This window comes from Cherax quadricarinatus, chromosome 42 (genome assembly GCF_038502225.1).
Source record: "Cherax quadricarinatus isolate ZL_2023a chromosome 42, ASM3850222v1, whole genome shotgun sequence".
NCBI classification, from domain to species: Eukaryota; Metazoa; Arthropoda; class Malacostraca; order Decapoda; family Parastacidae; genus Cherax; species Cherax quadricarinatus.
The window spans coordinates 33,152,127-33,168,000 of NC_091333.1; the positions used below are offsets into that span (position 1 = coordinate 33,152,127).

General features: G+C 41.0%; 1 protein-coding gene across 1 annotated transcript in view; it reads right to left on the bottom strand.

Moving 5' to 3' along the window:
- Positions 1-322: 322 nt before the first annotated feature.
- Positions 323-15,874, bottom strand: part of LOC128687921 (methyltransferase-like protein 27) — a 174,625-nt gene continuing 159,073 nt past the window's right edge. The window contains exons 6-7 of the mRNA XM_070093466.1: positions 8,334-8,446; positions 323-1,727 (exon numbers count right to left, since the gene is read on the bottom strand). Of these exons, the coding sequence (XP_069949567.1) occupies positions 1,656-1,727; positions 8,334-8,446 (185 nt within the window). The 3' untranslated portion in view covers positions 323-1,655. The remainder of the gene's footprint in view (positions 1,728-8,333; positions 8,447-15,874) is intronic.

The following is a 15,874-nucleotide window of genomic DNA, read 5'->3' on the forward strand; positions in this document are numbered from 1 at the left end:
GGCTCGTACGTTGGTTTGCGTGCAGCCAGCAGTAACAGCCTGGTTGATCAGGGTCTTATCCACCAGGAGGCCTGGTCACAGACCGGGCCGCGGGGGCGTTGACCCCCGGAACTCTCTCCAGGTAAACTCAAGGTCCTGAAATTGATGTTTTCTAATATCTAAGTTTTTTGGTAAAAATTCATTAATTTTTATATTAACATAATTGAAAAAAATATATCTTTAAACATATAAGAGAAAGTTTTAGAAGAGACTTAATTTAAATGAGTTCTTGATAATTGACCAATTTACCTAAAACGCACAAGTAGGCAGAAATGAAACTATATTCAAGAAGACTTGTGTATTTACTGAGGTTTGTAATAACAAAGATGGTTGGGCTAAATTTTCATTAACCAAGAAGGAATTATGTTTGACATTCTTCTTCGTTATTATAACACTAAGAAGCTGGACGAACAACAGGCCGATCATCAAGCTGGTCAATATTTTTGAGCTAGATTTCACTTTTCTGATTATATATTTTTCTCTTTCTGTTAAGGTCAAGTGATTTCGAAATACAATGTTTTATCGTGAAATTAACTTGGTAAGTGAGCTAGAATATTTGTATATAATGAATGTTGTAGTAAAGTGGATCAGCTGGCCATGATGTGTCTGTGTAAATATAATCAAGGTCTGAAGTTGTAATGACATTAATGATCTCCTGGACAACATTGTCTTTATCTGCCAGACAATGGTTGTAGGAAGGTTTGTCTTGGTAATGAAAGTAATTTATTAATTATGCTATTCCACTGCGACTTTCTACACTTCATTTCACATCAGGTTCCTCCAAATACACTTAAACTCGTTTTCTGTAGATGCTAAAGAAAAGGAATACTAATATATTTTAAAAGCTGTGTGATGAGACTTGTGCAGTCACGACTGAGGTACAAAATCTTCCCAGGAGTTACCACCTGACTCAGAACTTATAAAATATATTTTGGGCATAAGAGTATCATGACTGGGTGGTTTGAATTCTTCAAGTAAGAGCTGTAATTCTTTCCAACATTCTAGTGTCTCTAGTGAACCCGAAGCTGTGCACTAGTTATTACATGAATTACGAAAAGGTTTACCTGAATGTTAGAGCCTATTGATGTTAATGAAAAAGCTGGCAAGGTAGTGTGGAATGCCTTACACCATCTGATCTAACAGTGTGGCGTGAGCCAGCTGGTATACATCAGTAGAAGTGTTTCATATTATCTATAACTTGGCCTTCAGGGGAAGGTTGTACTCAGATTCCGTCTTTAGAGTTGTTGTTTCAGACTATGGAACAATGCTCTTCTCCAGACTGAGGGACTGACCACCTCAAAACTTTAAGGGTGATGGACTGATTACATCGTCTTCAAGTATTTTCTGCTTCTATCAACTTTTCTGTACTCGACTGAAGAAGCCTACTGTGTAGGCGAAACGTTTCGAAATAAAGATACCTAACTGTTGCATATGTGTCTTACCTAACAGACAGAAAGTAGATTAATTTTAAGACATCATGAGCACCAGTAGTTTCAATCCTGAATTCCATCGTGGTGGTTCTTTTGCAGTAAAATCAAATAATTCTAAATCAAAGAGAACTGTTGCCTAAATCTATGAATTACAGTGCAGAGGGAAGGGATGAGGAAGCGAGTTGCTCACAGTACACGGTAGATAAACACCGTTCCTTCTTTACCACAGAAGTAGTTTGCCACAGTCTTCTTCACTTCCTGAGCAGAAAATTAGATAAATATTCCAGTAGTACAGTTTGCATAAACTTCAAATATTACAGTAATAAGACTCATCATATTGGAACATATTCATGTGTTGCTATAACAGAAGTTTTATGTAAATTCAATCTTGGTCATGTTTTAAGCATGTGGAAGAAAGTATGATAAAAGAGAATGTGATGATAATTGTGCTAAAAACAACTGTTTAAATAAAGCTATGAGTCTGTACTTCGCTTGAAATGAAGATAATAAACGAGGAAAATAAGTAATATTATAGGGTAGGTTATAGTAGTGTCTGTTAGTGATGTAACCAGTGAATCTTGTACCAGCTGAGAGAACCAGCTGAGACATGTATCACTGCTAGCTTAGTGATGTAACCAGTGAATCTTGTACCAGCTGAGAGAACCAGCTGAGACATGTATCACTGCTAGCTTAGTGATGTAACCAGTGAGTTATGTACCAGCTGAGAGAACCAGCTGAGACATGTATCACTGCTAGCTTAGTGATGTAACCAGTGAGTTATGTACCAGCTGAGAGTACCAGCTGAGACATATGTCACTGCTAGCTTAGTGATGTAACCAGTGAATCTTGTACCAGCTGAGAGTACCAGCTGAGACATGTGTCACTGCTAGCTTAGTGATGTAACCAGTGAGTTATGTACCAGCTGAGAGAACCAGCTGAGACATGTATCACTGCTAGCTTAGTGATGTAACCAGTGAGTTATGTACCAGCTGAGAGCACCAGCTGAGACATGTATCACTGCTAGCTTAGTGATGTAACCAGTGAGTTATGTACCAGCTGAGAGTACCAGCTGAGACATATGTCACTGCTAGCTTAGTGATGTAACCAGTGAATCTTGTACCAGCTGAGAGTACCAGCTGAGACATGTGTCACTGCTAGCTTAGTGATGTAACCAGTGAATCTTGTACCAGCTGAGAGCACCAGCTGAGACATGTGTCACTGCTAGCTTAGTGATGTAACCAGTGAATCTTGTACCAGCTGAGAGTACCAGCTGAGACATGTATCACTGCTAGCTTAGTGATGTAACAAGTGAATCATGTACCAGCTGAGAGTACCAGCTGAGACATGTATCACTGCTAGCTTAGTGATGTAACAAGTGAATCATGTACCAGCTGAGAGTACCAGCTGAGACATGTATCACTGCTAGCTTAGTGATGTAACCAGTGAGTCATGTACCAGGTGAGAGTACCAGCTGAGAGCACCAGCTGAGACATGTATCACTGTTAGCTTAGTGATGTAACCAGTGAGTTATGTACCAGCTGAGAGCACCAGCTGAGAGCACCAGCTGAGAACACCAGCTGAGACATGTATCACTGATAGCTTAGTGATGTAACCAGTGAGTTATGTACCATCTGAGAGCACCAGCTGAGAGCACCAGCTGAGACATGTATCACTGATAGCTTAGTGATGTAACCAGTGAGTTATGTACCAGCTGAGAGCACCAGCTGAGAGCACCAGCTGAGACATGTATCACTGATAGCTTAGTGATGTAACCAGTGAGTTATGTACCATCTGAGAGCACCAGCTGAGACATGTGTCACTGCTAGCTTAGTGATGTAACCAGTGAGTTATATACCAGCTGAGAGCACCAGCTGAGACATGTGTCACTGCTAGCTTAGTGATGTAACCAGTGAGTTATATACCAGCTGAGAGCACCAGCTGAGACATGTGTCACTGCTGGCTTAGTGATGTAACCAGTGAGTTATATACCAGCTGAGAGCACCAGCTGAGACATGTGTCACTGCTAGCTTAGTGATGTAACCAGTGAGTTATATACCAGCTGAGAGCACCAGCTGAGACATGTGTCACTGCTAGCTTAGTGATGTAACCAGTGAGTTATGTACCAGCTGAGAGCACCAGCTGAGACATGTGTCACTGCTAGCTTAGTGATGTAACCAATGAGTCATGTACCAGCTGAGAGCACCAGCTGAGACATGTATCACTGCTAGCTTAGTGATGTAACCAGTGAGTTATATATCAGCTGAGAGCACCAGCTGAGACATGTGTCACTGCTAACTTAGTGATGTAACCAGTGAGTTATGTACCAGCTGAGAGCACCAGCTGAGACATGTGTCACTGCTAGCTTTGTGATGTAACCAGTGAGTTATGTACCAGCTGAGAGCACCAGCTGAGACATGTGTCACTGCTAACTTAGGGTAGGCCCAGTAATCAAGTACCATTAAGGTCCTAAGCCACAATCACAAAGATATCAATTGTTTGTAGGATATCAACACGGGGGCGTTGACCCCCGAAACCCTCTCCAGGTAAACCAGGCAAACCTCTCCAGGTAAACTCCAGTTAAACCATTCTCCTCTTGCGCGTAACCTTCGAGTCAAGCTAACCTGAGATATTCAATAGGGAAACTGTAACTAGGGTCAGCCTCCACTCTCGAGTAAGTCTGTCCCATTTCGTTCACGGGGAACTGGGACCTGCCTGTCCTCTGTCCTATTAGTAATAACAAAGGAAAATAAAAAGTGAAAACTTGTTTGTTTTACAAGAGTTGTATCAGCGGTGATTGTCTGAGAGTCCAACATCTCTTTTTCTGGTCCTTTGAACAATATGTGGTGTGGGCACATATGTTATGTGGTGTGAGCACATATGTTATGTGGTGTGGGCACATATATGATGTGGTGTGGGTACATATGTTATGTGGTGTTGGCACATGTGGTGTGAGCACATATGTTATGTGGTGTGGGCACATGTGTTGTGGGCACATGTGGTGTTGGCACATGTGGTGTGAGCACATATATTATGTGGTGTGGGCATATGTTGTGTGGGCACATATTTTATGTGGTGTGGGCACATATGCTGCGTGAGTCTAGTGGGCCTAAGCTCTACTGTGACGTAGCAGTACACTGGAAAAGTTAGTTTAGACAGGCCAGGTTATTTACATACAAATCAGAGTATTTGCTAACTTCCAAAGAGAGATTGTAATATCTTTCAGTGCCAATCATGTAAATTTTTAATATCTATAAAAAAACTGTTTTTGTACTGGATAATTTTTGTGTTGTCTTCTAAGTCATTGTAGTCTTCTACGTCATTGTAGTCTTCTACGTCATTGTAGTCTTCTACGTCATTGTAGTCTTCTACGTCATTGTAGTCTTCTACGTCATTGTAGTCTTCTAAGTCATTGTAGTCTTCTACGTCATTGTAGTCTTCTACGTCATTGTAGTCTTCTACGTCATTGTAGTCTTCTACGTCATTGTAGTCTTCTAAGTCATTGTAGTCTTCTACGTCATTGTAGTCTTCTACGTCATTGTAGTCTTCTACGTCATTGTAGTCTTCTACGTCATTGTAGTCTTCTACGTCATTGTAGTCTTCTACGTCATTGTAGTCTTCTCCGTCATTGTAGTCTTCTACGTCATTGTAGTCTTCTACGTCATTGTAGTCTTCTACGTCATTGTAGTCTTCTAAGTCATTGTAGTCTTCTACGTCATTGTAGTCTTCTACGTCATTGTAGTCTTCTACGTCATTGTAGTCTTCTACGTCATTGTAGTCTTCTACGTCATTGTAGTCTTCTACGTCATTGTAGTCTTCTCCGTCATTGTAGTCTTCTACGTCATTGTAGTCTTCTACGTCATTGTAGTCTTCTACGTCATTGTAGTCTTCTCCGTCATTGTAGTCTTCTACGTCATTGTAGTCTTCTACGTCATTGTAGTCTTCTCCGTCATTGTAGTCTTCTACGTCATTGTAGTCTTCTCCGTCATTGTAGTCTTCTACGTCATTGTAGTCTTCTCCGTCATTGTAGTCTTCTACGTCATTGTAGTCTTCTACGTCATTGTAGTCTTCTACGTCATTGTAGTCTTCTCCGTCATTGTAGTCTTCTACGTCATTGTAGTCTTCTCCGTCATTGTAGTCTTCTACGTCATTGTAGTCTTCTCCGTCATTGTAGTCTTCTACGTCATTGTAGTCTTCTACGTCATTGTAGTCTTCTCCGTCATTGTAGTCTTCTACGTCATTGTAGTCTTCTCCGTCATTGTAGTCTTCTCCGTCATTGTAGTCTTCTCCGTCATTGTAGTCTTCTACGTCATTGTAGTCTTCTCCGTCATTGTAGTCTTCTACGTCATTGTAGTCTTCTCCGTCATTGTAGTCTTCTACGTCATTGTAGTCTTCTACGTCATTGTAGTCTTCTCCGTCATTGTAGTCTTCTACGTCATTGTAAGTTTCTCCGTCATTGTAGTCTTCTACGTCATTGTAGTCTTCTCCGTCATTGTAGTCTTCTACGTCATTGTAGTCTTCTCCGTCATTGTAGTCTTCTACGTCATTGTATTCTTCTACGTCATTGTAGTCTTCTCCGTCATTGTAGTCTTCTACGTCATTGTAGTCTTCTACGTCATTGTAGTCTTCTACGTCATTGCAATCTACGTCACTGCATTCAATGGTATCTCAGGATTCACTGCCGTCTCTGTTTAACTGAATGTAGCCAAAGGTCGTAGTCTTTCCTATAGCCTAAAATTAATACAAAGTGCAATTAATTTGATTGTAATCTTAGGTGGTGGTTTGGTACCTTCCTCCTGGTCGTGAAAACCTGCCTTCTACTATGTTAATAGGTACAGGACCAGCTACAATATCGTTTCTACCCAGGAGCAGAACAGTTAAATAATGTTAATAACTCACTGCAGTAATCAGTCTAGATTCTGATTTAAGGTTTAACACTCTATCCCCAAGCAATCTGTATATTTTTACGTCACAACCAAGGATATCTAGGAAGCTCATTTGAAGCTGGATGTATCTAACAACTGCAGCTTCAAACATATAGTGTGTTGGTATTAAAGCTTTACCTAGGAATTTCTAGCTTATGGCTGGTGTATAGTTACATTGCTTATGAACCGTACAGATGTTATAAATTTGACAAGCAGTCTCAAAGATTTGCATGACTGGAACAACTATGACTGGGTCATCAGCCATGCCATTATGATGAAATTAGCTAGACCCACGTTGTATGAATTTCAGCTTAATTATCAGGCTAACTGCTTTATGGCATGGGAAATCACTGATAGGCTGAGATATTTTCTTTATTATCTGAATATAGAAGAAACAGAAAAGCCACTATCCCAAGTAAGACCAAATCTAAAGCTCACCAGTCAAATATTGGGTCTATTATGCCCATGAGATGTCTCCAGCAAGAACATCAAACCATGGACCTCCAGAGCCATTCAGACCAATGTAGTCATGTTTTGGGAAGGTGTACATGAGTGTGAGTTGCTTTAATTACTCCACACTGAGCAGTACTTATGTATGGGAGTGTTACACTGATCCCAAGCCCAAGGGGATGGCACAAAAAGAGTGTTGTCTAGAAACCTGTCAGGGGCTCGACCTTGAGACAATCACCGCCAGTTAATGTGAATTATGCAAAATTAACAATTCTACTCTCACAAGTCTGCACTGTTTATTTTCCTTTGTTAGTACTAATGAGAAGAAAGACCAACAGGGTTTCACCTCCCTTGCACAAAATGGAAGAAACTTATGTAGGAGAAGAGGCTTTTCCTAGATAGAAAATTACTTGCAAACAGTTGATATGTTAAGAAATCTGGCTTAGGACCTAAGCAGTAGTAGATTCTTGAGCCTACCCTTAGCTAGCAGTGGTATAAGACTTAGTCACAAATGGTGCAAGGTTGGTTAGATCACTGAGAATTTGGTTAAATAACCTACCATAATGCTAGTTTGGATTGAGTCATTGTCCCGCTTCTGGGTTTGATTTTCACACTGTATAAGTAAAACATCCTGGAAGATGACGTTGAATGTAGAAGTAAAATTTCCCTCCCCAACGGGGATCGCAGGGACACGCAGGGACACGCAGGGACACGCAGGGACACGCAGGGATCGCAGGGACACGCAGGGACACGCAGGGACACGCAGGGACACACAGGGACACGCAGGGACACGCAGGGACACGCAGGGACACGCAGGGACACGCAGGGACACGCAGGGACACGCAGGGACACGCAGGGACACGCAGGGACACACAGGGACACGCAGGGACACGCAGGGACACACAGGGACACGCAGGGACACGCAGGGACACGCAGGGATCGCAGGGACACGCAGGGACACGCAGGGACACACAGGGACACGCAGGGACACGCAGGGACACACAGGGACACGCAGGGACACGCAGGGACACGCAGGGACACGCAGGGACACGCAGGGACACGCAGGGACACGCAGGGACACACAGGGACACGCAGGGACACGCAGGGACACACAGGGACACGCAGGGACACACAGGGACACGCAGGGACACACAGGGACACGCAGGGACACGCAGGGACACGCAGGGACACGCAGGGACACGCAGGGACACGCAGGGACACGCAGGGACACGCAGGGACACACAGGGACACGCAGGGACACGCAGGGACACACAGGGACACGCAGGGACACACAGGGACACGCAGGGACACACAGGGACACACAGGGACACGCAGGGACACGCAGGGACACGCAGGGACACGCAGGGACACGCAGGGACACGCAGGGATGTTCTGTCTGTAATCCTTCTACTGCTGTTTATAATTATCATCATTACTAAATATGATCACAAGATAAATTTCCAAGCAGTATTAGTGATCTCAAAATAATTACCTTTTGCCAAACATTTGTTTTCTGCAAATGGTCCATATGAGCTTCCAGTTTGTCTTTGTATTCTTCAGCTGTCAACAAGCACTCCTTCCGCATCAAAATAACCACCAGTCCACCTGGAACAGTACTTAAGAGTCTTAGGAGAACTGATCGTCTTGAGTTTAAAAGTGGTAAAGCATCCGCGTTTTTTATAGAGAAAGAAGAGCGGAAACTATGTTAAAAAGTGATGAATGAAAGCTAGTGGTCATACAGGGCGGTTAATGGCAATTATGATAATGAATCATATAATAAAAATATAGGAATGATTCATTTCGATAATCTGGTAGATGGTCTTTGCATTTTGGGATAAGGAGAGGAAAAATTTGTTAGCAGTTTGTATACCTGGTACTAAAATCTGGATTTTTCTGAGAGGAAGACCAGCATTTTGTCCAGAGGTTAGATATGGCATGGATCGACACCATGCCCAGCTCTTCTAGAGCTGGGTAGGTGCCTGAGCCAGAGCTTGCAGCTCACAAGAGCGAAACGTTTCCACAATAAAAATGTCGCATTAGTTGCACATGTGTACTTTTACCTAACAGAGTAATACCTGTCTAGCATGGTCAAGTTGTACTGTAATACCAGTACTACCTAGCCAGTACTTTCCAGTGTTACTTGGTCAAGTTGTACTGTAATACCAGTACTGCCTAGCCAGTACTTTCCAGTGTTACTTGGTCAAGTTGTACTGTAATACCAGTACTGCCTAGCCAGTACTTTCCAGTGTTACTTGGTCAAGTTGTACTGTAATACCATTACTGCCTAGCCAGTACTTTCCAGTGTTACTTGGTCAAGTTGTACTGTAATACCTGTACTGCCTAGCCAGTACTTTCCAGTGTTACTTGGTCAAGTTGTACTGTAATACCAGTACTGCCTAGCCAGTACTTTCCAGTGTTACTTGGTCAAGTTGTACTGTAATACCAGTACTGCCTAGCCAGTACTTTCCAGTGTTACTTGGTCAAGTTGTACTGTAATACCAGTACTGCCTAGCCAGTACTTTCCAGTGTTACTTGGTCAAGTTGTACTGTAATACCAGTACTGCCTAGCCAGTACTTTCCAGTGTTACTTGGTCAAGTTGTACTGTAATACCTGTACTGCCTAGCCAGTACTTTCCAGTGTTACTTGGTCAAGTTGTACTGTAATACCAGTACTGCCTAGCCAGTACTTTCCAGTGTTACTTGGTCAAGTTGTACTGTAATACCAGTACTGCCTAGCCAGTACTTTCCAGTGTTACTTGGTCAAGTTGTACTGTAATACCAGTACTGCCTAGCCAGTACTTTCCAGTGTTACTTGGTCAAGTTGTACTGTAATACCAGTACTGCCTAGCCAGTACTTTCCAGTGTTACTTGGTCAAGTTGTACTGTAATACCTGTACTGCCTAGCCAGTACTTTCCAGTGTTACTTGGTCAAGTTGTACTGTAATACCAGTACTGCCTAGCCAGTACTTTCCAGTGTTACTTGGTCAAGTTGTACTGTAATACCAGTACTGCCTAGCCAGTACTTTCCAGTGTTACTTGGTCAAGTTGTACTGTAATACCAGTACTGCCTAGCCAGTACTTTCCAGTGTTACTTGGTCAAGTTGTACTGTAATACCAGTACTGCCTAGCCAGTACTTTCCAGTGTTACTTGGTCAAGTTGTACTGTAATACCAGTACTGCCTAGCCAGTACTTTCCAGTGTTACTTGGTCAAGTTGTACTGTAATAAATGTACTGCCTAGCCAGTACTTTCCAGTGTTACTTGGTCAAGTTGTACTGTAATACCAGTACTGCCTAGCCAGTACTTTCCAGTGTTACTTGGTCAAGTTGTACTGTAATACCAGTACTGCCTAGCCAGTACTTTCCAGTGTTACTTGGTCAAGTTGTACTGTAATACCAGTACTGCCTAGCCAGTACTTTCCAGTGTTACTTGGTCAAGTTGTACTGTAATACCAGTACTGCCTAGCCAGTACTTTCCAGTGTTACTTGGTCAAGTTGTACTGTAATACCAGTACTGCCTAGCCAGTACTTTCCAGTGTTACTTGGTCAAGTTGTACTGTAATACCAGTACTGCCTAGCCAGTACTTTCCAGTGTTACTTGGTCAAGTTGTACTGTAATACCAGTACTGCCTAGCCAGTACTTTCCAGTGTTACTTGGTCAAGTTGTACTGTAATACCTGTACTGCCTAGCCAGTACTTTCCAGTGTTACTTGGTCAAGTTGTACTGTAATACCAGTACTGCCTAGCCAGTACTTTCCAGTGTTACTTGGTCAAGTTGTACTGTAATACCAGTACTGCCTAGCCAGTACTTTCCAGTGTTACTTGGTCAAGTTGTACTGTAATACCAGTACTGCCTAGCCAGTACTTTCCAGTGTTACTTGGTCAAGTTGTACTGTAATACCAGTACTGCCTAGCCAGTACTTTCCAGTGTTACTTGGTCAAGTTGTACTGTAATACCAGTACTGCCTAGCCAGTACTTTCCAGTGTTACTTGGTCAAGTTGTACTGTAATACCTGTACTGCCTAGCCAGTACTTTCCAGTGTTACTTGGTCAAGTTGTACTGTAATACCAGTACTGCCTAGCCAGTACTTTCCAGTGTTACTTGGTCAAGTTGTACTGTAATACCAGTACTGCCTAGCCAGTACTTTCCAGTGTTACTTGGTCAAGTTGTACTGTAATACCAGTACTGCCTAGCCAGTACTTTCCAGTGTTACTTGGTCAAGTTGTACTGTAATACCAGTACTGCCTAGCCAGTACTTTCCAGTGTTACTTGGTCAAGTTGTACTGTAATACCAGTACTGCCTAGCCAGTACTTTCCAGTGTTACTTGGTCAAGTTGTACTGTAATACCAGTACTGCCTAGCCAGTACTTTCCAGTGTTACTTGGTCAAGTTGTACTGTAATACCAGTACTGCCTAGCCAGTACTTTCCAGTGTTACTTGGTCAAGTTGTACTGTAATACCAGTACTGCCTAGCCAGTACTTTCCAGTGTTACTTGGTCAAGTTGTACTGTAATACCAGTACTGCCTAGCCAGTACTTTCCAGTGTTACTTGGTCAAGTTGTACTGTAATACCAGTACTGCCTAGCCAGTACTTTCCAGTGTTACTTGGTCAAGTTGTACTGTAATACCAGTACTGCCTAGCCAGTACTTTCCAGTGTTACTTGGTCAAGTTGTACTGTAATACCAGTACTGCCTAGCCAGTACTTTCCAGTGTTACTTGGTCAAGTTGTACTGTAATACCAGTACTGCCTAGCCAGTACTTTCCAGTGTTACTTGGTCAAGTTGTACTGTAATACCAGTACTGCCTAGCCAGTACTTTCCAGTGGTATTTCTGTATATAAATTTGCCCAACTTTCATACATATTTAGATTTCTTTTGTGAGATAAATATTATCAGTATTATATACTTATTTCCTCTATTTATTTTCTTTATTTATGCCTGACATCTTTCCTGGTGGCTCTTGTTCCTTTCACTTTTAAATATGTCAGTGAGAGGTAATTGTTAGAGAAGTGTAAAACATGTCTGCTATGAGAAGTGTAAAACATGTCTGCTATGAGAAGTGTAAAACATGTCTGCTATGAGAAGTGTAAAACATGTCTGCTATGAGAAGTGTAAAACATGTCTGCTATGAGAAGTGTAAAACATGTCTGCTATGAGAAGTGTAAAACATGTCTGCTATGAGAAGTGTAAAACATGTCTGCTATGAGAAGTGTAAAACATGTCTGCTATGAGAAGTGTAAAACATGTCTGCTATGAGAAGTGTAAAACATGTCTGCTATGAGAAGTGTAAAACATGTCTGCTATGAGAGGTGTAAAACATGTCTGCTATGAGAGGTGTAAAACATGTCTACTATGAGAGGTGTAAAACATGTCTGCTATGAGAGGTGTAAAACATGTCTACTATGAGAGGTGTAAAACATGTCTGCTATGAGAGGTGTAAAACATGTCTGCTATGAGAAGTGTAAAACATGTCTACTGTCAGAAGTGTAAAACATGTCTGCTATGAGAGGTGTAAAACATGTCTGCTATGAGAGGTGTAAAACATGTCTACTGTCAGAAGTGTAAAACATGTTTGTTATGAGATGTGTAAAACATGTCTGCTATGAGAAGTGTAAAACATGTCTACTATGAGAGGTGTAAAACATGTCTGCTATGAGAGGTGTAAAACATGTCTGCTATGAGAGGTGTAAAACATGTCTACTGTCAGAAGTGTAAAACATGTCTGCTATGAGAGGTGTAAAACATGTCTGCTATGAGAGGTGTAAAACATGTCTACTGTCAGAAGTGTAAAACATGTCTACTGTCAGAAGTGTAAAACATGTCTACTGTCAGAAGTGTAAAACATGTCTACTGTCAGAAGTGTAAAACATGTCTACTGTCAGAAGTGTAAAACATGTCTACTGTCAGAAGTGTAAAACATGTCTGCTATGAGAGGTGTAAAACATGTCTGCTATGAGAGGTGTAAAACATGTCTGCTATGAGAGGTGTAAAACATGTCTACTGTCAGAAGTGTAAAACATGTCTACTGTCAGAAGTGTAAAACATGTCTACTGTCAGAAGTGTAAAACATGTCTACTGTCAGAAGTGTAAAACATGTCTACTGTCAGAAGTGTAAAACATGTCTACTGTCAGAAGTGTAAAACATGTCTACTGTCAGAAGTGTAAAACATGTCTACTGTCAGAAGTGTAAAACATGTCTACTGTCAGAAGTGTAAAACATGTCTACTGTCAGAAGTGTAAAACATGTCTACTGTCAGAAGTGTAAAACATGTCTACTGTCAGAACTGTAAAACATGTCTACTGTCAGAAGTGTAAAACATGTCTGCTATGAGAGGTGTAAAACATGTCTACTGTCAGAAGTGTAAAACATGTCTACTGTCAGAAGTGTAAAACATGTCTACTGTCAGAAGTGTAAAACATGTCTACTGTCAGAAGTGTAAAACATGTCTACTGTCAGAAGTGTAAAACATGTCTACTGTCAGAAGTGTAAAACATGTCTACTGTCAGAAGTGTAAAACATGTCTACTGTCAGAAGTGTAAAACATGTCTACTGTCAGAAGTGTAAAACATGTCTACTGTCAGAAGTGTAAAACATGTCTACTGTCAGAAGTGTAAAACATGTCTACTGTCAGAAGTGTAAAACATGTCTACTGTCAGAAGTGTAAAACATGTCTACTGTCAGAAGTGTAAAACATGTCTACTGTCAGAAGTGTAAAACATGTCTACTGTCAGAAGTGTAAAACATGTCTACTGTCAGAAGTGTAAAACATGTCTGCTATGAGAGGTGTAAAACATGTCTACTGTCAGAAGTGTAAAACATGTCTACTGTCAGAAGTGTAAAACATGTCTACTGTCAGAAGTGTAAAACATGTCTACTGTCAGAAGTGTAAAACATGTCTACTGTCAGAAGTGTAAAACATGTCTACTGTCAGAAGTGTAAAACATGTCTGCTATGAGAGGTGTAAAACATGTCTGCTATGAGAAGTGTAAAACATGTCTGCTATGAGAGGTGTAAAACATGTCTGCTATGAGAGGTGTAAAACATGTCTGCTATGAGAGGTGTAAAACATGTCTGCTATGAGAAGTGTAAAACATGTCTGCTATGAGAAGTGTAAAACATGTCTGCTATGAGAAGTGTAAAACATGTCTGCTATGAGAAGTGTAAAACATGTCTGCTATGAGAAGTGTAAAACATGTCTGCTATGAGAAGTGTAAAACATGTCTGCTATGAGAAGTGTAAAACATGTCTACTGTCAGAAGTGTAAAACATGTTTGTTATGAGATGTGTAAAACATGTCTGCTATGAGAAGTGTAAAACATGTCTGCTATGAGAGGTGTAAAACATGTCTGCTATGAGAAGTGTAAAACATGTTTGTTATGAGATGTGTAAAACATGTCTGCTATGAGAAGTGTAAAACATGTCTGCTATGAGAGGTGTAAAACATGTCTGCTATGAGAAGTGTAAAACATGTCTGCTATGAGAGGTGTAAAACATGTCTGCTATGAGAAGTGTAAAACATGTCTGCTATGAGAGGTGTAAAACATGTCTACTGTCAGAAGTGTAAAACATGTTTGTTATGAGATGTGTAAAACATGTCTGCTATGAGAAGTGTAAAACATGTCTGCTATGAGAGGTGTAAAACATGTCTACTGTCAGAAGTGTAAAACATGTCTGCTATGAGAGGTGTAAAACATGTCTGCTATGAGAGGTGTAAAACATGTCTGCTATGAGAGGTGTAAAACATGTCTACTGTCAGAAGTGTAAAACATGTCTACTGTCAGAAGTGTAAAACATGTCTGCTATGAGAGGTGTAAAACATGTCTGCTATGAGAGGTGTAAAACATGTCTACTGTCAGAAGTGTAAAACATGTCTACTGTCAGAAGTGTAAAACATGTCTACTGTCAGAAGTGTAAAACATGTCTACTGTCAGAAGTGTAAAACATGTCTACTGTCAGAAGTGTAAAACATGTCTGCTATGAGAGGTGTAAAACATGTCTGCTATGAGAGGTGTAAAACATGTCTACTGTCAGAAGTGTAAAACATGTCTGCTATGAGAGGTGTAAAACATGTCTGCTATGAGAGGTGTAAAACATGTCTACTGTCAGAAGTGTAAAACATGTCTGCTATGAGAGGTGTAAAACATGTCTACTGTCAGAAGTGTAAAACATGTCTGCTATGAGAGGTGTAAAACATGTCTACTGTCAGAAGTGTAAAACATGTCTACTGTCAGAAGTGTAAAACATGTCTACTGTCAGAAGTGTAAAACATGTCTACTGTCAGAAGTGTAAAACATGTCTACTGTCAGAAGTGTAAAACATGTCTACTGTCAGAAGTGTAAAACATGTCTACTGTCAGAAGTGTAAAACATGTCTGCTATGAGAGGTGTAAAACATGTCTACTGTCAGAAGTGTAAAACATGTCTACTGTCAGAAGTGTAAAACATGTCTACTGTCAGAAGTGTAAAACATGTCTACTGTCAGAAGTGTAAAACATGTCTACTGTCAGAAGTGTAAAACATGTCTGCTATGAGAAGTGTAAAACACGTCTGCTATGAGAGGTGTAAAACATGTCTGCTATGAGAAGTGTAAAACATGTCTGCTATGAGAGGTGTAAAACATGTCTGCTATGAGAGGTGTAAAACATGTCTGCTATGAGAAGTGTAAAACATGTCTGCTATGAGAGGTGTAAAACATGTCTACTGTCAGAAGTGTAAAACATGTCTGCTATGAGAAGTGTAAAACATGTCTGCTATGAGAGGTGTAAAACATGTCTGCTATGAGAAGTGTAAAACATGTCTGCTATGAGAAGTGTAAAACATGTCTGCTATGAGAAGTGTAAAACATGTCTGCTATGAGAAGTGTAAAACATGTCTGCTATGAGAAGTGTAAAACATGTCTGCTATGAGAGGTGTAAAACATGTCTGCTATGAGAGGTGTAAAACATGTCTGCTATGAGAGGTGTAAAACATGTCTGCTATGAGAGGTGTAAAACATGTCTGCTATGAGAAGTGTAAAACATGTCTGCTATGAGAG